The sequence below is a fragment of the Lepidochelys olivacea genome (genome assembly GCF_965140295.1).
Source record: "Lepidochelys olivacea isolate rLepOli2 genome assembly, chromosome: 9".
Classification (NCBI taxonomy): Eukaryota; Metazoa; Chordata; order Testudines; family Cheloniidae; genus Lepidochelys; species Lepidochelys olivacea.
In genome coordinates, this window is record NC_140419.1 from 25113852 (window position 1) to 25138083 (window position 24232).

The following is a 24232-nucleotide window of genomic DNA, read 5'->3' on the forward strand; positions in this document are numbered from 1 at the left end:
TGCGGAGTGGAAGGGTCAACTGATGATAAATCACAGAAAACTGCATTCAAATAACATTAAACCAATAAAAGACAGAAATGTACAGGTGATGGTAAAATGTACACAGCTGACATCATTACCCTTTATTTGAAGGTTGATAGTCACAGTGGAGCTGTTTCTCAATGTTTTTGATTAAATGTTTTGGGTTTTCTTGTTAAAAAAGTGACTTCACTAACTAAGAAATCTTTCATTTTCCAAAAATATTTCAAAACAACAAATGTTTGAGAAAAAAGACAACATTTTTAATTTTTTTTCATGTGGAAAATGTCTACCTCTTAGTTTTATACTTTTTTCCTCTCCTTTTCCTCTAGAAAAATGGAGGAAAAGTTTTTTAAAAAGTTAAAAAGTGAAAGAAAGTAAGCTTCACTTTTAAAATTAACACTTTCTGTAAGTGAGAGAAAATTATGCAAAGTAACACTTGGACTTTTTTTCCAATGGAAAATAAATTTAAAAAGTTAGAATTTTTTTCCCTTCACACAGTCTCATTATTTTAGTGCTCTATCCCTTTCTCAGGAATGAAAATGTTTGCAAAAATTTGTCAAACAAAAATACAATCACTTCATTTTGTTTGTTTGTTTTTAATTAAAAAAAAACCACCCCAAAACCCTAGTTTAAACCATCTTTCCTTGTTTGCTTTGCACTTTGTTTATAGGAGTAAGTTGGATAAACAAAGGAAGGACAAAAGGTCCAATCCTACTTGGTTACTCATATGAATATTATTATAATTTATTATTTGTGTAGTGCCATTGGTCTCAATGGCTCTTCAAAGACATGTTGTAAGACAAGGTCCCTGCCTCAGAGAGTTGACAGTCTAATGCAAGCAGGGTTGCTTCAGTGTGACATGCATTTTGCTAGCTCCAGGGTTTTTTGTTTCATATTATTAATTTTTGAGCTGGTTATAAAAGAAGATAATAAGGTGGGGCATGAGTGCAGGAGTGCGTGGTAGTGGTGAAAGTCTAGTAGAAAGAAGTGAGGATTTAGCGTCTGATCCAAAGCCTCTTAAAGTCAGTGGGAGGACTCCCCTTGACTTCAAAGAGCATTGAATTAGGCTTTTATATTTTATATTTAAGTGTTTTGAGTTTATGCAGGTATTTAAGCTGTGATCACGACACCCCCAATTCAGGGAAACACTTAAGCACATGACTAACTTTATGCATGCAAATAGTTCATGGAAGCAAACAAACTACTTGATCTTAAAGTTTTGCACATGCTTAAGTACCTTGGTCAATCAAGGCCAATAAGGTCCACATTTTTGCTCACTTTCAGTGTTCTGATTTGGTGGTGGTTACACATAAAATTAGGTGCAAAATGTTGCATAATTTTCATAATGACTGTCTTTTTCTATCAAAATACACAATATGGCTCTGTAGTTCAAAGCTATTTTATTATCTGGTAAAAATTCCAGTAGCAGGGTCACTCCACTTGTTTAAAACTGCCCCAATAGATTTGTTTTTGATTTGTTAACAATACACAGAAAAGTTACTTTGGTGTGCTTTAGTTTTGGGGCCAGTGCAGCAAGGTCTACACTGTACACTGGGTTTAGGACAGATAATTACAAACATTAAAGTGACTTAATGAATGTCCTAATCAATAAAAGGAACTGTGTAAATCTGTGAATTGCAGATAGATAGGTCCAAATTCTGCGTCGTGCTTTGCATAGGCACATTCCTCAGATGGTAGCAGGAGAGCTGGATGGATTTGGCTGCCCCGGGTTGGGCCCTTCTGAAATGTTACACACAGGCTGCTCTGCTGGTCTTCCACAAACAGGAATCATTTTGAAGGGTTTACAGTGTGTACACTAGTATTCAGTGTGTGTGGTCTGCATGCTAATTATTCACATAAAGAAAAGGAGTACTTGTGGCACCTTAGAAACTAACCAATTTATTTGAGCATAAGCTTTCATACTCTCTCTGATTTAGCAGAAGACTCTATGCACAACCCCCACTCCCTGCTGGTACACATTATTCTACTCCTAGTGACTTGTGCATGGTGCTGGTCTGGGCTACACTGCAGTTATAATGTGGCCAGCAGTCCCTTCCATGCCCCTCATTCCTAGCTTTGTCCAGGACAGGATTAGGGATATGGTGTTCTGCTCAGGAAACCCAGAACTGTAAGCCACTGCATTGCCTCTCTGCCTCAGCAAGTGAGAGGTTTGCTGCTGTTATACTGTGTGTCAGATCCCTGACACACCCGCCTGTTTGCCTTGCCAGCCAACCCCTCAGAAATCTGTCCATCCAAATCTTGCCTGGCAGGTAACAATCAGTGAACCCCAGTTCTCAAGTTTCCCCGAGACGTCTCTCAGTAGGGTCTAGTTCCTCTTGCTGGACACACACACAAATTATTAAATTCACTGCCTTCAATGCATACACCAGCCTCTGAGGTTAGCTGAAGACTCAGACTTTACTTCACTATAACAGCACTGAGATAGTTTATAGTACACCTAAGAATAAGTGTATTAGCAAAGAACAGAGATTTAAATGAGACTAAGCAAGAGAAAAAGCTGGGAGATTGCAGAATGAAATGACCCTGTTACAGTTCCATCTTGACTGAGACTGTAATGGAAGCCACAAAGGTGTAGATTTATCCCCAAAGAGGGTAGAAGCTTGCAGCTAGAGAGAGCGGGGGACCTGTAAGCTGGAGAAAGGTAATTGAGAATAAGTGGTTGGGAGTAGCAGGGGAGAGAGAGAGTGACAGAGAAAGTCAATGGGGTGTCTGAGAATTAAACATACACTACTGGAATAACAGCTAAAATCAGACACAAGAGAGGCAAAGGGGGAAAGTGTTATGGACTCAGACAAAAAAAATTCTGTCAGAAGTTGGCACTATTTTTAAATATTCAAAATACAATGAAATTCCTGCTAGGATAAGGGCTAACCATCAGGAGAGCTGGATTTGGTGCTTAACTATTTTATAAGATTTTGGATTGGAGTGGACTTTGCCTCTATGGGAGGAGGAATAGGCCATGTCTGAAACATCGGAGAGTTTGTACGTTATTACTTTTGAGTCAAATAAATACAGATGGCCAGATTTTAATTTCCTTTTCAATTACACGAGTGTAAATCCAGAATAACTGTATAAACCAAAGGAAAACTACCTTTGTGAAATTATCATCACAAAGCATTGTTCTATCATTTTTCTTTTTAAGGAAGCTAAATTTGGCCAAACTTTTTATCATGATGAGTCTGTTCTTGGGGAGAGTTGCAGAGATTAAGGATTACATTACTGGGGTCCACAAAAGAGCAACAGAAAGCTTCCGGTGAAGTCAGGAGAAGTGGTGTAAGCCGGTGGTCTTGGCTAAAACCTCCTTGGGAGGTATAGAACAAAGGGCTACAGGAGTGGCTGCAGAAAAGTTTAACGTGTGACCTATAGCCAACCCCTTGTGGAGAACCCCTGAGTCAAATCTGTGTGTTTGGCTTCAGCATAGTGGTCAGGTTTGGGCCTAATGTGCTCAGCCGTGAAGTCCTTATTCAAGGTAAAGCCACCTTCAACTTTGTTAACAAATTTTTAATGCTCCCCAAAGCTTTTAGGAATTATAAATGGAATTTGCATTTGTACACTGACCCCATCCTATCTCTTGCATTTAAATGAAGGAATCACTTCTCCTACTGAATTATCTTGCATTATCATTTAAAATGTAGTAAATGTTGTCTTTGAAGCTCGTGCTGTAATTACGAAGAGCCATTTTAATGATCAGAGTGTTATTTTAGTGATCAGAGTGTAATTCTGCCTCTTGAAACATTCTTGCCTAGTGCTGCAGGTATAGAACAGTTGTACCCAACACTGGGATGGCTCAAGCAATTCCTAAATATTTTTATCTCAAATGGTCCTACATCTATTAAAGTCAGTGGTCAGGGAGTGAAAGGGGAGTTCTGTAAAGTTTAGGAAACTCACAGGGTCACAGAAGCAGCTGGGGCCAAAGGCACAGAATATGCATTTCCATACTTTTCAAAAGGACTTGCTGTAGGTTAAGGGAACTCCGACCCTGGAACCTTGTTAGGTCTGTAGGATGGACGTCCCCATGGATGTAAGGAAGCCTGCAGTCAGAGAACACATCTGCCCTGTGTATCTGCTGAAGTGGACAGCACTTGCCTGTTGCCTAATACCTAGATTGATGAACAAATTGTGCCAGCTAGGCACTAGGCTGTAAGGTCTAGGATGCTCCACACCAGCCTAAAGTAGCACCAAGATGGGGATTGTGTGTCAGGGAGCACCCTCCCGCCCTGAACTCCACATCGCATATAGATTACATGTGGACGTAGGATGGTTCAGCTTATTTTCCCCAAGTATGTCTGACTCCCTCTGTACTCTGCAGTGACGGTGAGGTGGGATGGGGAGGAAAGGGTGGGAATGAAAGAGAAAGGAAATATGTAGAGGGTGAAGGAAACATGATTAGAGGGGAGAAGAGACCTAAGGAGATGGGATTATGGTTAAGAATGTGATGGTGGAATGGAGAAGAAGCTTTCAGAAGAATTAAAAATATAAAGGTGAAATAGCAGCATGAAAAAACAAAAGCTTAAACTTAGAGGAGAGAGAGGATGGAAAAACAAGAGCTGTTAATTTTTTAATAAGGGTCTTATTGAAATTGCAGTCTTGCAGTTATCTGTTTAGACATCTTTATTCCATGCTCTAGCACTAGATGAATTTTGTCACTGATACACATGCCCATTGAGCAAGACTCCTGGTGGTACAAATCATGAGTCAAACACATCCCTGGTGTGGTTCCCGTGACATCATAATTCTGATCCCAGTTATACCAGTGTAAATCTGGAATAACTGTGAAAATCAAGAGAGTTACACTAATGTGTACACTGATGCTGTGAGATCAGCATCTGGTTTATTGACTCCAGAGAAATGACACCAGGGATGAATTTATCCCAGAGTGTGGAAGTGGACACGTTTTGATGCAAACTATGGGCCATATTCTGTCACTTTGGGACAAATTTTGCCACCGTTACTTATACTGAGGGACTGATTGGCATATGTCATATATGGCAAGGCTGGAGGAACCTGACCCTTTGTAATTCTCCAAGATAAAAACATTAATTTTAAGTAGTTTAACCTTTCCTTAATATATTTGCACTTGGGTGAAACAGACCTTTGAGGAAGCTGATAAGAACGGAGATGGCTTTTTGAATATTGAAGAGATCCACCAATTGATGCATAAACTGAATGTCAATCTGCCCCGCAGAAAGGTGCGACAGATGTTCCAGGTCAGTGTACTTTTCACACAGTGCAATATTTTGTTTGTAAATACATATTGCCTTCTCGGGGAAAAGCTTGAGGTCACTGACAAAAGTGGGTATTTTTAAAGATTAATGAGCAAACAGTTCCATTTCATTGTTGTTATATAAGTGAAGAGAAGGAGAGAACACTGTACTATGTGATTTCACCCTTTAGCTCTAGCTAGGTTGCTGACATTGGGCAAAAGCCTCCATGCCAGGAATTTTCACAGCTGATTAATTACAGTCTTGATAGAAAAGTTTTATTATTTTGAGGTATGTGTCCCCCACCGTATGCCATTTCATAAGTGGTTTATTGGAAATCAATGATCCTACTTATGTATTAAAGTACTTCTGAATGTGAATACGCGTGACAGAATGAAGTCTTCAATTAGGTTTTCAACATTACTCCACCTCCTCGCCTGTCTTCCAAAAACCAGTGTCTCATTAACAGTAAGAGAAAACCCATGTGTAGTGAGTAAGGGGAGCAAGAGCCCGAAAAGGGAGTTGAAAGGGGCAAGAGGAGGTGGGATCATGGTGCAGGGGGACAGTCTGCTCCTTTCTAATGCATGGAGTGCAGATTGCATTCAACACACATGCCCAGAGGAGTCCAGCCAGAGATTTTGCCTGCCTGAGGCACAGTCTCCCCAATGCGTAAGTCCCAGAACATTCTGTGCAGAGCTGTGACATAGGTGCCGTGATTCATAGATTATAAGGCCAGAAAGTACCATTGTGGTCATCTAGTCTGACCTCCTGTATAATACAGGACCTCTCTGGATTCCTGTTTGAACTAGAGGATTATCTAGCCCTTAATGAATTAAGTTGCCTCACAAACACCTGTGAGGTAGGTAAATATTATTTGCATTTTACAGATGGACAAAATAAAGTGCTAGGAGGTCAAGTAATTTGTCCAGGGTCACACAGTGAACCCATCGGACACTAGAATGACTAGGGGGCAGCATGGAGCATTCATTTGGGAAGCCAGAAATAGAACCCAGGAGTTGGAACTTCTAAGTTACCTGTCCTCTCTTCTAGCCCATGGAATTTCTCTTGGAGCATGTTGTTTGCACTGTATCACTTTTAACTTCATATAGATATATATACCTCATGCTGAAGGGCCCAACATACACAAATTGTAGAAAGGACACACAGTTTTGGGCACTATTTGTTCTCATCATTCTGTATCTAATTTTGCTCTTACCCTAGTGTAAATGCAAAGTGGAGCTGCTACCTAATGCGGAAGTGGTTGAAATTTTTTTCATAGAAAAATGTTAAATGAAAAATGACTTTTTGAAGGAAATGACAATTTTTGCAGAAACTTCTGTTTTTAAATTAAAGTTAGCAAAACTAATTTTTTTTTTCACTTTGAAATTTTCTGAGAATATATTCATCATTGTTTGACCATCCCTAATATTTACACCATTGGAAATGAAAGATGCTAAAAATGTATTGGGTGCACCATGAGCAAAACAAAATGCAAAAACCAAGATTATGGGCCAAAACCTAGACCACTGCACAAAACAGAAGTTTTTTAAAGATCCTAGAACCCTTTACAAATGTGCATAGCCTTCTGGGGTACAGTCAGCATGGCACAGCTGTAAGCTTTGGAATGCAGAGTACGCTCCATGGCTGTGCAAAGCCTGGGAATAGTATGGACTAGCTAGCAGATGTAGAGAAAAATTACACTGAATTTTGCCCCCAAATCATAAATCTTGTTTGGGGTATGTGTAGACTTTAAAATGAGCAAACAAATCTTATTTCTTACCTTGTAGCTAAAAATCATTTCCTTTTTCACTTATGTGCTAAGATCTGAATTTATGGATTTAGATGACAGCAATGCTAACTCCTAACATAGTATAATACAGGGGTTCTCAAACTTCATTGCACTGCGACCCCCCTTCTGACAACAAAAATTACTACATGACCCCAGGAGGGGGGACCGAAGCCTGAGCCCGCTCAAGTCCCACTGCCCCAGGTGGAGGGTGGCGGGGAGGAAGGTAGGGAGGGGGGACAAAGCCAAAGCCTGAGCCCCACTGCCTCAGGTGCGGAAGGGCTCAAAACCTGAAGCCCAATGGCCTCAGCCCCAGCCAGGGAGCCTGTAACCTGATCCCTGCCATCCAGGGCTGAATCCCTCGGGCTTTGGCTTGGGCTCTGAGCCCCAGCAAGTCTAAGCCATTCCTGGTAATGCCATTAAAATGGGGTTGTAACCCACTTTGAAGTCCTGACCCACAGTTGAGAACCACTGGTGTAATGAATGCAGCTCCCTGTGATTCCTTAGCTATTACTAATGCTGCATCTGCAAGAGAAACAGAGAATTGTGAAGTCATGTATTGACAGGCAAAAAGCCTTTTAGTTCACTTTCAAATGGAAAAGAAATATCTAGGGATGTAACATGATCTCATTAACAGGCAACCTTTTTATAACCCAGAACCATCTATTATTTTGATTTGACAAAAACAAGTTGAATTTTTTTCCTTTGTTGCTGCCAGCCTATATCTGGGTTCATATCATAGATGTTGCAGAAATGGTCAGAACCCTTGCTGTTGAAGAAAGAATGACATTTTGAAAGCTTATCCTGTTGTTAGACTGGCTTGAGGACCAGGCGGATAGCCCTTATTTCTCGAATCATCCTCACTCATGCAAGGGGTCCAGTGGACTTCCATTATTACCAGATTCATGCATGATAAAGGATAGACACTGTGCCAAATTCTTAGTCCTGGATCAGGCAGCTTTGTGCTGCTCTGATGATACAAAGCAGCTAGAAACCTGTCCTAAATGATTTCTCCTGACAGAGTTGGGCTCTGTGCTACCTGTTCCCAGTTTTCACTTGCACCACTGAAGATGTGCCCCTTCCTTTTGTTATGTAGACTTAAATAGTAAAACTATGCCAGACAGATAACCTGCTATCCAGAATCCAGGAAATATTAGATGTATGTGATCCAGGTAAATCTTGCTATGAGGCATTCATGAGTGAAGACACCAGAAGCGGACTACAGGGAATCGACTGATATCCTGACTAGAAGATTTCAAATTTGCCATCAGACGTAGTCTGGGAAAGCTAACCCCAGTATAGTTTCATTTTCCCAGCACCCCTGAATATGGAGGATTATATATTACAGAGCAAGAGCATCTAGGAGACAACTGGTCTATAAGGAAAGAGGGGTGTAGAACCATGGAATTATGAGGCTGTATTTTTCATCTTGGTGTTTACTTATATAGAGTACAGTGATATTCATATCCTAGAAATGTGTTTAAAACAAATGGTAAATGGAATACTTTGTTCAAAGGGAAAGTGAAAATGGAAAGTGTAGTTCCAAACTGGACAACTGGGGCTACTGTTCACTGTAGTTACAGGCTGGCTGATCAGCAGCTCCACTCTGGCAAGTGTGAGAGTGGGTGGAGGAAGGAAAAGCTGACCCCAGAACAAAAAGGATTGGTGGTGAGATTAGCATTGCCAACCCTCCAGTTTTGTCCTGGAGTCTCCAGGAATTAAAGATTAATATTCAATTAAATATTATGTCATGTGAGGAAACCTCCAGGAATACGTCCAACCAGAATTGGCAACCCTAGATGAGATGCAGGCTGTTGTGAGAATTTGTGTTCACATTTTATTGGGTAAACTGTTGGACAGAAGAACCCACCCTGAGGGAATTCAGGGCAAATCAACATTGGGAAGAACTCTGTACAGAAAGGAGAGCCCTGTACAGAGAAGTTAAGGAGGCACTATCTTTAATAGGACTCTGCATGGCTGCAGGCATCTTCATTTGCAGATCTTGATGCAGGATCAGGACATAAGGCCTGGGTTAACTGAAATGTAAAGAAAGTGCATAAAGAAAAACAATATGCAATGCTGTGAATGAGAGGTGTTATTCATGGATGCACATAGGAAACTAAACCATCTATGATGTTAAAACTTCCTTTCACTTTTCTTGAGCTGCTTACAATCTAAAACTCAGCAGTGAAAGGAGTCTTTCTTGAGTTTGGGTTACTGGAGAGACCTACATCAAAGAGAAAATAAATTATAAAACTGCTGTCAAATGTTTTGTAAATCCAAAGCAAATCCTATTAGGCAGATGCTCAAAGTAAAAAGCAGTAATAATAATACAGTAAGTACTGTTTTCTTCTCTAACAATAGCTCTGAGGACAAACTAAAACAGCAATCAAGACTGTGGAGATATTTTTCTGCATGGAATGTAGCTGTTGTTGCAGACTTAATCCTGTTCACATACACTGTGCTGGCAATGGGATTAAACAATTGTTGCAATTTATCATGTTGACATCTCTTTAGCATTGTAATATAATACAGAACATTTATAAATGTCTGATTCTGCCTTTCGATGAAGTCAGTGGGCGAGATTCTGATGCTATCCAGTGTGACTCCATTGAATCAATAGATCACTCTAGATTTACACCAGTGTAACTGAGATCAGAATCTGGCCCAATGTGAGTCCTTCTCATGAAATAATTTAATACAATGAAATCTAAAGACAGAATTTGCCTTTTCATTGAGATTTTGTCGTTTTACTTAAACAATTTAATTTCCACCAAGAAATCCAATAAGAATCCTTTAAATTTTGTTGTAACATTAGCAAGTGCTTGCTAGCGTTGTTGAGGATGAGTGGGTTCATGTGGCTTGAAGTGTATTGAAAGTGTATCTTTTCTTATACGTATGTTCTATTCTGCTCCATTCCCTGAATTCATCATATACCTACCCAGCACACTTACTTGGGTGTTCTTGCTCCTCAGGAAGCTGACACAGATGAGAATCAGGGAACCCTAACATTTGAAGAATTCTCTGTGTTTTACAAGATGATGTCATTACGACGCGATCTCTACTTGTTGCTTTTGAGCTACAGTGATAAGAAAGATCATCTCACTGTTGAAGAATTTGCTCAGTTTCTGAAGATGGAACAAAAGGTAAGAGAATAATAAATTTAGCTGATGGTCTTGTTTTAACACACAACAAAAGTGTGCGACCAATGTTAGCTCTTACTTTGTCCAGGCTGTAAACACTAGCAAATGCTAAAAATGAAAGATTTGGAATGGAGATGCTAAGACAAAATGAATCTGATTAAATACTGTAGTACAGTAACTCCTCACTTAACACTGTAGTTATGTTCCTGCAAAATGCAACTTTAAGTGAAACGATGTTAAACGAATCCAGTTTTCCCATAAGATTTAATGTAAATGCGGGGGGTTAGGTTCCAAGGAAATTTTTTGGGGGCAGACAAAAGGCATTATATACTGTACAGTACTGTGGTTGGGAAGTGCCCCACACTTACCCCACACAGACACAGCCCACTGCAGGCATGGATGCTAGGAAGCACCTTTGCAGCAGCAGTGGCAGCTTACCCGGAGAAGAACAGGTGCTGACTTTGTTGGGGGATGCTTCAGGCCTGCCTTTTCCCATCCCCGCTCCACTCCAGGCCAACTTTTTCCCACCCCTACTCCACCACCTCTCTGGAGCACGCCGCATCCCTGCTCCTTCCACACCCCCAGAAAGTCCTAAGCGCTGCCAAACAGCAGTTTGGCAGGCTTAGGACTTTCTGGGAGGGAGGAGGAGGAGTGGAGACGTGGTGCTTCCCCGCTCTTTCCCCTCCCTCCCAGAAATCCTAAGCGCCTCCAAACAGCTGTTTGGCAGTGAGGGAAGTGCTGGGAGGGAGGGGGAGGAGGCGGAGGCGGAGAAGAGGAACTTGTGCAATGCTCCCTTGTAAAGTCGCTGCTCTTCCACAAAATCTTACATGCAGTGGACAGAGCAGGCAGCCAGACGATGTTATAAGGCAGCATTGTGCAACTTTAAATGAACATGTTCCCTAATTGAGCAGTGACGTAACTTTGAAACAACATTAAGTGGGAGGACTTTAAGTGAGGAGTTACTGTACAATCAAATGCTTTTGGAAAGCAGGAGCTTTTTGATCTTTTATGGGGGAAAAGTGGCATATTAGGTAAATAACCACACTGGCTTATACTGACTTCCAGATAATAAATTTACATTTAATGTTAGTAATCCAACAAGCAGTGCATTTTAGTGCTGTAATGTTGTATCTTATAACTTCTCTTGCCTTTAGAAAGTTTCTTGTTTATGTTGAAAGGAGGGTGCAATATGAGTAAGGGTGGCAGAATCTGACCTTTAATAAACAAAAGGTTTGAAAAGTGTGTTAGAAAGTGAGTGAGGACAATACAGATTACATTTTAAAGTAGAAACAATTACTTGGTTTTTAACAAAATAATGTAGGATGAAGAAAAAGCTAAAGTCTGTGACTTTCCATATCTGATTTGCCTGTCTAGTTTTAGTTCAGTAGTTTGTGTTAAAATGAGTTTTTGATGCAACATCTTTTCATTTAAACTTAAATTAAATCCCATACGTTTATTGAATTTTATCCTCAACCTAGGAGCCTCTAGGTCACTTTAAAAACAATAAATAACAGCTACTGTACCTTTAAAAACCAAGACTTAAATATTTACAAATTAATAAAAATTTACAATGTTCAAGCTACTTATACAGGAAGTTAATAAAGTGGACTCACTTCAAGCTATCACTACTGACAATTGATTAGTGTTTTCTTTATTGTAGTTTTAATATAATCTTTTGTTCATCCCTAAAGTGAAGTGAAGTAATGAGCAATATATCAGAATTAATATTATTGGAGTATTACATTATGACAATCTCCTGTTTTGAATTCTGACTTGACTATGTCAGAGTGGGGTTAGGCAGTGTGCCTAGAAATATATATCTTTATAACAACTTTTTCTGTTAAAAATCCATGTTCTTTGTACAGGGCTTCTTTTTTAAAAAGATTTTTGAAGAGATTGTGAAATTTGTTTTGGCTTAGTACTTACAAGGCTTTTCTTTGTGTATAAATTTTGGTTTAGTACTCAGCAGTTCTCTTCTTGTAACAGGCAACATTTTCACTGCCTTTACCAGCTAGGGCACTGGTATCTTTTTGTTTAAAAAAATATTAGAGATAAGCTATACAACATGCACAAACCTCTGTATTTGAGCTCTTCAGGTCAGAGACTATGACAGAATTGTTTGAATGTAGGCACCGAAATCCACATTTAGGCTTGATTGTTGTACTGAGCAACTCAGAGTGAAGACTATAAGAGCTGCAGGTGCTGAGCACCTCTGAAAATCAGGCTACTTTTACTTACTTGCTTAAATATGGATAGACTGTAAGCTCTCTGGGACAAGGGCTGTCTTTTAGTTCTTTGTTTGTACTGCATCTAGCACAGTGAAGTCCTAATCCTGGGCTTGGAGACCTAGGAGCTACAGTCATACATATAACAAATTAAGATGCTGGTGTATGAAAGTTATCTTTAGTGTGTGGACAGCAGATCCCATTGGCTGGGAAGCGAGGCCAATGGGAGCCACAGGGGTGGCGCCTGCAGGCAGAGGCAGCATGTAGAGCTCGGAGCTGAGGTAGGGGAGTTCCTGTTGCCCTTCTGGGGAGCCCCCCAGTAAGCACCGCATTGCATCCCAATCCCCAGCCCTGAGTCCCCCTACACCCAAACTCCTGCTGCCTGGGTGTGGGGGAGTCCGAGACTGCCCCAGTAACAGCCGGTGTGACTGGTCCAGGGGCTGCTCAGACGGCTCCCGGGCCAGCCGCATGGGCTGCTGCAGAAGTCACAAAGGTCATGGAAAGTCACGGAATCTGTGACGTGGGTGACAAACATGGAGCCTTACTCATCGCTCTATTGCTGCTTTGCTAACATTTGATTGTTGGGTGGTGGAGTTTTCTAACATCCTACCCAGAGGGACTGTGACATCCTCCTTCCACTCTCTCCTCTGCAAGCCAGGGATAGTGTCACTTCTTGATGAGTTTTTGTGACACTTTATTTTAGGCCAACAGATGACTCATTCAAATACTCAAAAAACAACATCTTGCTGAACCTGTAGAGGGTTGGTTTTTTGAAAGAAAAATGTCTGCATCAAAATCAGTCTTTCATCAGCAGCGTATAAATTCCTACATTCAAAAGATTTACGTTCCAGTATTAATTAGCATATTCAGTAACTGATGTATCCATATATGCCCATATTCAAACATTACCGTTCATGTAAAAGGCATTTTACAATTTAATTAAAGTAAATTTTAATTAGAAGTGAGAATCTGTGTCATCTCTCTCAAGTTAAAGTTAAAAGAGCACAAGTGAAGGGACTCCTGTCCCTTAACAGCTGTAACCTTTGCTTAGATTAGACATTTTCATTCCTATTACACATGCAAACGCTGCCATACAGACATCAAGAAGCCTGTGAAAATGATGAAAAAGTTAATTCTCAACAGGTTGTGCTGAAGAAGGCTCTGCTAGGAATAGCCTTTACAATCAAAGAGCAGCCTCTACTTGAGCTTGGATAATCAGTTATTTTCTCCAGTGAAGTGTTCTCATTTCTATTATCCTGTGTAATTCTAGTAGGCTTCTCATGATGCAGGTTTAGCTTGGAGTTATAAATAAAATTTTCTAAGAAACAAACTGAGCCATCCCCTGTGCTCTCTATAACATTTGGAGGGAGAGAGATATGAGCTGATAGATGATAGATGAGCTGTCCTATGATTACAGTGTATAGTTATTTCAGTATACTAGCGATGTTTGGTATTTGTATTGAGGTTTGTTTGAAAGATTTAGCTATAAGAACCTGCAAGTCATCCACTATTTTCATGTTTCTTTCCATTAGCTGAGAGCAGCAGTTCTCAGCTTATGGGTCACAGCCGCCAAGATGCTCACCAGTTGTTGTCTTCACGTGTCACACTCCATTTCCCATTCTTTGTCTTCCACAGAAAAGAAATTGCTCAGACATGTGCAGCTGGTCTCTCTCAGACATGAGGAGCACCGCGAACAAATGTACCCAGTGCTCACCCTGCTTCTTCTGAAGCACTGAGAAACCTGAGCAATTTTTAGGAACACAGTTCAAAGATTCTGTGCTGTAGCTGAGAAGGACCAATTGTGAGGGGTTGGGCTGACAGAAGCAGGATGGTCATATTATGACAAAATTATTAACTTCAGCTTAAAATCTTGGAGCTACTGTTCAAAACCTGTTAAACCTCCTTCTCTGCTGGCATCTTGGCATGAAAGTTGAAGTGAAAATTCTTAGAAATACCAAGTCTTCTACTTTTTAGCATTAAAAGTCATGGTAAGGAAGAGCCACTAAACCATATGCTACTTCTGGTGCATAACTCTTATTCTTGCAGCTCTCAGAAACACTGGCCAATTATTCTATTTAATGCATCCCAGTAAAGCAAAGATAAATGTGCCTGCTTCCTCTAGGGTACTGAGTGCTCACCTAAAACTGGCAAAGGCAAAGACACAGGAATGTTGAAACCCTGCTAATGGTGTAGAAGGCACGTCTGTGCAGAAGGAGACTGAATACACTTTACACACATGGTCAGACAGCCTGTCTTCTATTGCAACCTGACAAGTTTTTCATCTACTCAATTGATGATGATGATGGCAGAGAGAGAGACCCTCAGCAGAAGTCTCCCTCACTTTAATAATTCCGCATTCTGGCTGTGTTTTCTGCTTCAGTTTTTGCATATATTTTGTTTGATATTCGTTCGCGTTTGTCCATTTTGTCTGCCTCTCTTGTCTATTTAGATTGTAAACTCTTCAAGGCAGGGACTGTCTTTTACACTGGATTTGAACAGCACCTGGCACAATGGGGCCACACTTCTGATTGTATTACGATAGCATGTGGCAGTCCCAAACAATGGTCTCCATTAAGGAAAATATGTTAGTCACAATAACACTAAAGCACAGGCTTAAATCCCATAGCAATCAATAGAACTCAAGCGTATGCTTAAGCATGGTCTTGCATATGGACTTAAGCACATATTTAAGTGCTTTCTTGAATTGGAGCCAATACTGGCAAATAGGGACATCACTAGTGACATGCGGCAGTCTGGATGGTCTAGCTGTGCTTTTAGGCTTAGCACAGCTTGCCACAAATGCCTATGGTCCTTAGAAGAGGTGTCTTATAGCCTTATTGACAAAGATATGCATCATGCATTAATGGTGTGAACGTCTTACCATCCATTTTTACCACAAATGTATCACATAACATGTGAAACAATGGGTGGTGCAGAATAACCCTGGATAACTTCTGCTTTTGAAGATGTTTGCAAAGCCATCGCAGCCATGAAATCTGTAAAAATCCAGGAGGCCCAGGAACATTTGCTGAGTGGGGATGTGATACACTGACTCACCTTCTGATTTCTATGCAATATCTGGGAGTCAGAAGTAGTATCATAATAGCGAAAAGAGAGACCAATATCATTAGTGTCTGAAGGGAAGAGCTCAAAGTGACTGTGGTATCTCCTCAGTGTTTTATAGAGACATACAGAGAGCATAGATCAGTGGTGGGCAACCTGCAGCCCATGGGCTGCATGTGGCCCATCAGGGTAATCCACTGGCAGGCTGTGAGACAGTTTATTTACATTGACTGTCTGCAGGCATGGCTGCCCGCAGCTCCCTGTGGCTGTGGTTCACCGTTCCCGGCCAATGGGAGCTGCGGGAAGCGGCGCGGACTGTGTTGCCAGGGGAAACTTCATTGTCCCATCGTTATTTGGACTTAAAAAAACAACAACACAGCAGTGTAAGATGAAATGATTCCTAGTGCAAACTAAGGATCAAATTCTGCCAGGAAAACTTTTATGCGGTTGCATTTGTGTGCATTAAAAAGTTGCCAGAAAACCTCATTAGAGAACTACTTTTTGTGGTTGAGTGAAGACGTGTAAACCTCTGAGAGACAGGCCTGGAGATAATGGCATCTCATTTTGCTTGACAATTTGCATTTCAATAGCCAAAGTTCTTTTCAAATGAGATCCAAAGAAACAGTGTCAAAGCAAACATCAGGATTAATATCTCTTTCAGTGTATCACTAGAATCTCAACATCCTTAGGTATCTGCTGTAACTGCAGTACCTTCCTGACTCTGAACAGAAAGTACTTTAGTATTACAGGATTGATGAAGTGGCAAATATTGACAGTGATTCTGCTCTCACTTCAGTCACTGGAGTAACTGTATGGCAGTTAATTGATTTTCCTAGCATAAAGTTGGTGTAACTGACAGCAGAAACATCAGATGTGGCTTCTCTCTGGTCCTGATCCTGTAAAGACTTCTGCACGTGCTTAAGTTTATGCACTGTGGATAACTCCTTGATGGGGGCTGTTTACAGTGCATAGAGTTAAGCATACGAGTAAGTCTTTTCAGACCTGCTCATTTGTGTGTGCAGCCCAGCAATATTACAGGCTCCATTACTGCTACAGATATGAATGTTTCCCAAGTTACTGCTAGTTTTAAATAGTGCACATAAGTCTGGGGATAGTAGATGAGACTCTGTCCCTTCCTCTCAGTTAGTGACATTTTTTGAACTTCTCACTAGCTAGGATAATTCACTTCTGCCCATATTGAGTTCGTGTCCCTAACCTCTGTTTGCAAGAACCTGGGAATGGGAGTCAGGGAATGGATCACTTGATGATTACCTGTTCTGTTCCTTCCCTCTGGGACACCTGGCATTGGCCACTGTCAGAAGACAGGATACTGGGCTAGATGGACCTTTGGTTTGACCCAGTATGGCCGATCTTATGTTATATCTACTAATATCACTATCTGTTTCCCTCCCATTATGACACTTACTGTTTGCACATTAAGATTTTTCCCCCTTCCACTTTCTTTCACATTTTGGCCCTATGCTGCATGGTGCTGAGTGCTTCTTGAGAAGTGGTCAGTGGGAATCAGGGCCTTCACCATCTCTTGGAAGATGCTCAGCACCTGGCAGAATTAGGCCCTTAAAGAGCTCCGCTCAAGGATCTCAACCTTCCTCAAAAGATGTCCACAAAGGTAAGTGTTGGTACTTGGGCCTGCTTACCTACAGACAATGGTAGGGAGGATGAAAAGCAAATCAAGGCTATAGAAGTAGTAAAGTCACTGGAAATGCCAGCCAAAAGAAAGTAAATTCCTCCAGTCAACGAGAAGGAAGAGCAACAAGCCACCAAGGGAACATTTCTTTGAATCTGAACCGTGAATAGCAAATAACCTGCAACACTGAGCAATCCGCCTTGTTGCCTTTGCCTGAAGCAATAATATTTAATACAGACTAGGTACAATTTGAGAAAGAAAACATCTATCTTCCTGGATTCTTTCACTTGAAGTATGATTGATGTCTTAATTTGAAGTTATGCAAAGCCAGTGTTTGAACTAACTTTGGTGAAGAATGAGAAGCTTTATGGAAATATGATAGTATCATTTTTGTGGAAAAAATATGCCTAACCTAATCATTTTTTCACTTCACTTCTGTTAAGTTTAGGGTATGAAAAACAGCTACTTGTCATTATAGAAAGGAGATAACTGACTTCAGTAGGGCCAGACTTTCATCTCTGGACCTGATTCTCCGGTCACATCTCCTATGTATCACAAGTAACTGCTGAAAGCAGTGAAGTTAATTGTCGAAAACAAGTGTGAGGAAAAAAATCAGATTTTTTAAAAAGTAAATTGCATTAAAAATATCAGTATCAATCCTTTCTCTGTACTTACTATTATAATATTGGAATTCGAACTATTAAAGACTCTTTTCCTGCAAATTTTCAGCTCTTAAACCAACCAGTGTAGTTGTGATTATCAATTCTCTACCATGTTCATCCTAAAAGTTAAAAGATAAAGAGCATGAGGCTTGTGGAGAGTTACCAACCCCCTCTTTCCCCCTTTCCCACCCCAGAAAAAAAACAAAGGTAATTTATAATAGTGTTACTGCCAGTTTTATTCATGGTTGACTGAGTTCAGTGTTTGATCACAAGATTTTCAGCCAGACACAGGGGCCTGAAGTATATTTTGACATGTTGGTCACATACTAGAAAAAAGTATGTATACCAGTGCTGTCATTTTTGTGCAGATGAATAATGTGACCACAGAATATTGCCTTGACATCATAAGGAAGTTTGAAGTTTCAGAAGAAAACAAGGAGCAAAATGTTCTGGGGATAGAAGGTAAAGTATTTGATTCTCAATTTATTTCCATTGCAGTAGAGTGGAAGAGTTCTAACAACATTTTCCTTGATGTGGCTTTTAATGTCTGATGACTACAACCGATTAATGTGAAGGCTCAACCACATGATTGTTTGGGGGGTATTTTAATAAGTTATGGGTTGAAAAATGGGAGAACAATGGGTTCTAGTACTGTACTACCAGCCACAATTGTACTGCAAGTGATTCCAATATCATCTTAAAACAAGAGTGCAAACAAATTTGTATTGGTTCTTATTGCTAATTGATTATTTGTGTTTGTTTATACCATAACCTATTTTCATTGATGTAAAAAAAACTGGTGCTGTTGCACTAGTGTAAAACCACTCTACAGTGGTCCATTAATTTACACTCGAGTAAGTGGCAGCAGGGAACATAATAGGGCCCAGAATATTTTCTTACAAGATTTAGAAACTTGCTCCTTTCATTTGCAAAAACAAGGCTGCAGGTGGTATATTAATTCTGAAACCAACTTAATACCATATTCAGATCTGCATGTATCAATAAATCTTTCAGAATTAGATTGAAATAATTTAAATGCTACGGTCGGTTAATTAGCCCAGAAGGTAACTTCCATGAGCAGATTAATTTGCTTGTTGGATTCTGTAGGGATAAGAATCATCTTCTTGCTAAACCACAGCAAGGAAACAGGAGGCCTGGATTTATCCTCATGGTTCTGCCATAAGTTCTGTTACTCTGGGAAATTCACTTAGGCTAGAATTAAGAAAACAAAACAAAGCAACAAACTGTGGCATTTTAAACATTTGAAAACACTTCTATTCCTATTAGGTTTAATAACGCTCCCCTCACACTTAATTACATTCAGAGTCTTAATAGTTTGCTTTGTCCCTTTAAAACATTTTAAATTCCATATTCTAAAGTTAGCTATTTAAACTCTAGTCCCAATTCTGATCTAAGTTACACTGGTGTAAATCAGTAACTGATGCAGTGGAGTCATGGTGGTATGAAGTCAGAATCAAGCCCTCTGATTCCTTGTCAGGATATGGTAGAGACCTCGGAGCCAAATTCATCCCTGGTATAAGTGGTAGCTCTCATTAATTTAAATGGGAATCGTGTCCACTTATGCCAGAGCTGGATTTAGGTCGTTTTCACATTATTGTGACCTATTGGAATATTTCTGCAGTGTTGCATTTAGCGTGGGTTCCAACATGGAAATGGTTACCAGTACAAAATTCTGGGGGATCTCCAGGAGGCCAGGCCTATCCCCTTGCAGGCCCTGTGCCTCCATATCTTTCCGAGCAGCTGCCAGGCATTTACTCTGGCTCCAGCTGTCCCGACATTTCTCTTAAAGAGGGATCCCACTGGTGAAGAAGGCTCCATGGAAGAGGTAATATTATCCCAGTATCATAGGGCTGCTTGCACAACAGGCTAGAGCACAACAGGCACACCTGCCTCATTTTCTCCTTCAGAGTCCCCAGGACTAGGCCAAATAGTCTTTCCGAATAAAAATAGCCTTAGCAGCTTAATCTATCATGAGAGAAAGCCCTGTGCAGATAAACTATAACACAAATCCCATAAGCACAGTCCCAAATTCCCCAGCATAGTCCAGAGGGTACATGCGATACACCAAGCACAGCTTCAGCATCTCTCACCATGGGATCTCTCACCATGCTCCAGCTCTCCAGTGCAACTTTGACATCTCTCACCACACTTCACTCCCAGGCTTCCGTTTTCTGGCTCAGAGAGCCAGCAGGCATCACCCTCTCCTGCTCTCAGCCTTCAGCCCTCTCTAGCCATGGCTCTGTGGCTCAGCAAGGGCCGGCAGCTAGCCCCTCCACAGCTTCCTAGCTCTCAGCCCTTTCCAGCCTCCTAGCTCAGGACAGACAGCAAACTAGCCCTTCTGTTGACTCCTAGCTCTCAGCCCTGTCAGCCTCTCTAGCTCAGGACTGTCAGTGCACTAGCCTCTCTGCCCAGTGAGGGCCTGCAAAGTTTACCATTCCCTGCAGACTGTCTCCCAGGCAGCTCTCACCTGCCCCTGTCCTTTGCTTCTCCAGTCTGTGCACTCAAGCAGTCCTGATGCACCAGCTCTCTCCTATTTACCTGGCCCAGGTGCTGCCATGGCCCTTAATTATGCTAAGTGGAAACACCTGTTTGGGCACAGGTGCGCGGGATTGGTTTCATTTCCAGGCGATGACCATCCTATGATACCCAGGATATATCACTCTTAGTCCATAATCTTCACTGGGCCAGTAGAAAGACAATGTGCATCCCCTTGATGCCTCATACCCCCAACACGAGGCTCCCACTCCATCCCTTACACCAACCCAGTCATTTCCCCATTCCTCCAAATGGTTCCCCAACCTGCAGGAACACTCTCCCGGGTCTTTGGAAAGAGGGATGTGGCTGCAGAGGCAATTGACATCCCTTCCCCCATTCCACAACGCATCCCAAGGAGTCAGGAGATATCAGTTTGCCGAGGGTCGCATCTGTGCAGGGCAGTTTTTAATGACAGCGAGGCATTGTTTGGGTACAAAGTACCTGATTGTTTGCAGTGGTGTTTAGATTAAGATAAATAATTTTTAATCTTATCAAATAATTTGAAGAAAGGAAGTTTTATAACTTTTAATGGAAACAATGATGAGCTGTTTTGTTCTGTTTGTTATTGGAATGTTTTCGTTTGAACTGCAAGAGACTGTGTTAGCATACAGTACTTGCCTAAGTCTGTGCATCAGATTTGGCCCAGAGAAACTCTCCAGGGTTCCAAATAATTTTTACACACAGATTTCCATCATATACTCCTTAAGGGCATGAAGGAAATGTATGATGTGAACACTGACTTGATAATGGGATTGCAGATCTCTGCTTTTCTTAGTCTGCCATATTGCTGCCATTCATTATTTAAGCTTTCATATTTACTACTTGAATACAAATTTCTGCTCCCGCTATTCTTTGTTAATAGATGTCTTATGAATCCCTTAGCTCAGTGCCATTGCTGTCCAAACTCTGCTGGCTTTGGTAGGCATGGATTTGTAAACATATTACTACATTGTTCTGTTTTGTTTGTTTTGTAGTTTGTTTAATATTTCTTGAGAGACAACAGTGCATGTGATGCTGTAGAGACCAGGAGAAAATGATAGACTTGTCTGGCATAAATGGTCAGAACTCCCATTGACTTTAGCAGGTGTAACTCCTGTTGATGCTAGCAATGAATTTGGTCTCATAGACTTATAGACATTAAGGTCAGAAGGGACCATTATGATCATATAGTCTGACCTCCTGCACAAGGCAGGCCACAGAATCTCACCCACCCATTCCTGCAATAAACCTCTCACTTATGTCTGAGCTATTTAAGTCCTCAAAGACTTCAAGGTGCAGAGAATCCTCCAGCAAGTGACCCGTGCCCCATGCTATAGGTCTTTGGCCTCGCCTGAAGGAACTTGCAAAAGAAATAGTCAAACCATAGATGGTAGTTCAGATACTCAGGATGGTGGATTCATCCCACATGACACAGCCATTCTTGGGTGGCAGATTAACACTGACAGGCTTTAGCATAAATTGTATTTATTTTATCAACCTGTGTATTCTACTAAGGTTAATCTGTCCAGGTACACTGCACTCTTGAAAAACTGTTTCTTTTTGTTCAAAGGTTTCACCAGCTTCATGCGCAGTTCTGCTTGTGATATATTTAACCCTTTGCATTCTGAAGTCCACCAGGATATGGATCAGCCCCTTTGTAACTACTATATTGCTTCATCTCACAATACATACCTGACAGGAGACCAACTTCTATCTCAGTCCAAAGTGGAGATGTATGCCCGGGTGTTGCAGGATGGTTGTCGATGCGTTGAAGGTAGTTTTAATGTTATTTGTTTGGGTGTAAAGCTCTATAAAGTCTGACAGACATTACTCTTAAGTTTTAAGTTTGGCACTGAATGTGCAAATTAATTTGCTCATATTTTACTTCACTATCTTCTTCACCTGTTTGGTAAATTTTATTTGTTAGCAATCTTAACAAGTAATGTTTGCTGTTGAGATGAGTGTCTCATACAGACAAAGCATAGCCACTGCTGGTTTCTCCTCTGCGGCCCTTTATTAAATGGCTCACCTTAACATTGGCTCTAATAACATTTTCCATGTCTTCCCCATTGTTCTCTTTCCTCCTGTTGCTTTTAGTAATATCTGTCATAGCCCAATAACCTGGTGTTTCTGTGTGAAACATCTCTGAGACTAAGTTGGTGGAGTTTGAAGTCAAACTCAAAGTTAATAACATCAAAATCACTGGAGTTACACCAGGGATAAATTTGACCATCTGAGTTTAATTATAAGAATCTCAGTCATTCTAAAAACTCGATGTTCAGATTTTCTCATCAGTAATAGCATTCTGAGATAGACTAGAATGTGTTAAGAACAAACACTGGGAGAACACAGGCTCTGCAATAGTTGATTAGACCATTTGTTCATCTACTGCAGCAGCACTGTGCTTCCAGAAGTGACCTTTGAAGGTGGGGAAAAAAACAAACAATTGTGCAACACTGTACATCGTGGAAATAAATCCTTCCTGACCCCTGCAGTTGATAATGTACACTTGGGAAGCATAAGATACTGGGATATGTGCGACAATAGCAATTCTCACTATATATTTTAAGATAAAGAGGTAGTGCCTTTAAGAGCTTTAGTAGCCTTTAATGCCTGCTGTAGAAGCAGGAGACACTGTAATAAACTTTTTTCTGGATAGTCCCCCCTTTTTCTTCATCACCTTGGCGGGATTTCAGACTAGCAGTTCCTTCTTTTGGCCTCTCTTTTTTGTTGTTTTCATCTTCTTCTTTGCCTTCACTTTGTCCTGTCAGTTGGGTTGGGTGGCTCTTGTTCTTTGACTTCAAGTCTTCTTCTTAAGTCCATCTTCCAAACTGACACCACCCTTCTTCATGTCCTCCATCAGCGTCTCAAGCCACCTTTTTCTAGGACTTCCCACATCTTGTTGCCTCACATGACCCAGCTGTCTCAGTGATACTCCCTCAGCTTTTCCGTGTGGGGGGCTACCTTCATCATGTCTTGTACCATTTCATTACCTAGCCTGTCAGCTCTTGTCTTACCCAGCATCCACCCAAGCATTTTCATTTTGTCAGTGTGAAGTAGTTATTTTTCTCTTGTCCTCATTGGCCAGCGTTCCAGCCCATACTCATGGCTGGCCTAATCATCACCTTATACACTTTGCTCTCTAATTTACTTGGCATATTCTTATTGCAGAGCATCCACATTCCCATCATGGCTCAACACTGAATTGAGGTATTTAAATTGTTGCACAGACTTTAACTCTGTACCCTCTAGTTTTAGTGGCTTTTCGTTGTCCCTCTCAACGAAGCATCACATGTATTCTGTCTTTTGTCAGCTGATTAATAAGCCATTTTCTTCTAAAACAGCTCTGCATAGTTCTAGTCCCTTTCCAATTCATATTTATCTTCACAGCACAACATTATGTCATCAGCAAAAAGCATGCTCCATGGAGCCTCTCCTCTAATCTCCTGTGTCAGGGTGTTCATTGCAATCACAAATAGGAATGGGTTTAAAGCTGATCCTTGATGTGGACCTACCATCACAGTGAATGACTCATTGTAGCCACTGCTGCTTCTCGCTACTGTTGGCCACCCTAGTACATATCCATGTTAGTCTGAACATATGTCTTCAGCTGATTGTGCAACCATGGGCACCACCACAGCAATTCTGTAGGAGCTGTTATAAGCCTTCTCTAAATCCACAAACACAAAGTGTAATTTTTGGCATTTCTACCTATGCTTCTCCTGCAGTATTCAGAGTGCAAACACTGCATCCATTGTTGACTTTCCTGGCTTAAGCCTGAACTGACTGTTGCTTACTCCAGCTTCTCCTGAAGTCTTTTCTCAATAATTCTTTCCAGCCTTTTCATGATGTGGATCATTAACTTGATGCGTCAATAATTGCTACATTCTTCACATCTCCTTTACGCTTGAAGATTGGGACCAATGT

The 24232-nt window shown here is 40.9% G+C and overlaps 1 protein-coding gene across 4 annotated transcripts in view; it reads left to right on the forward strand.

Annotated features, from left to right (window-relative positions):
• The window catches only part of PLCH1 (phospholipase C eta 1), a 162168-nt gene that overhangs the window by 90328 nt on the left and 47608 nt on the right, over window positions 1–24232 (forward strand). For 2 of the 4 annotated variants that reach the window (XM_084640035.1, XM_084640036.1), the window contains exons 5-8: window positions 5120–5249; window positions 10005–10175; window positions 18139–18232; window positions 21876–22079. In XM_084640035.1, the coding sequence (XP_084496161.1) occupies window positions 5120–5249; window positions 10005–10175; window positions 18139–18232; window positions 21876–22079 (599 nt within the window). The remainder of the gene's footprint in view (window positions 1–5119; window positions 5250–10004; window positions 10176–18138; window positions 18233–21875; window positions 22080–24232) is intronic. The other 2 variants (XM_084640037.1, XM_084640038.1) reach the window with 2 other exon arrangements.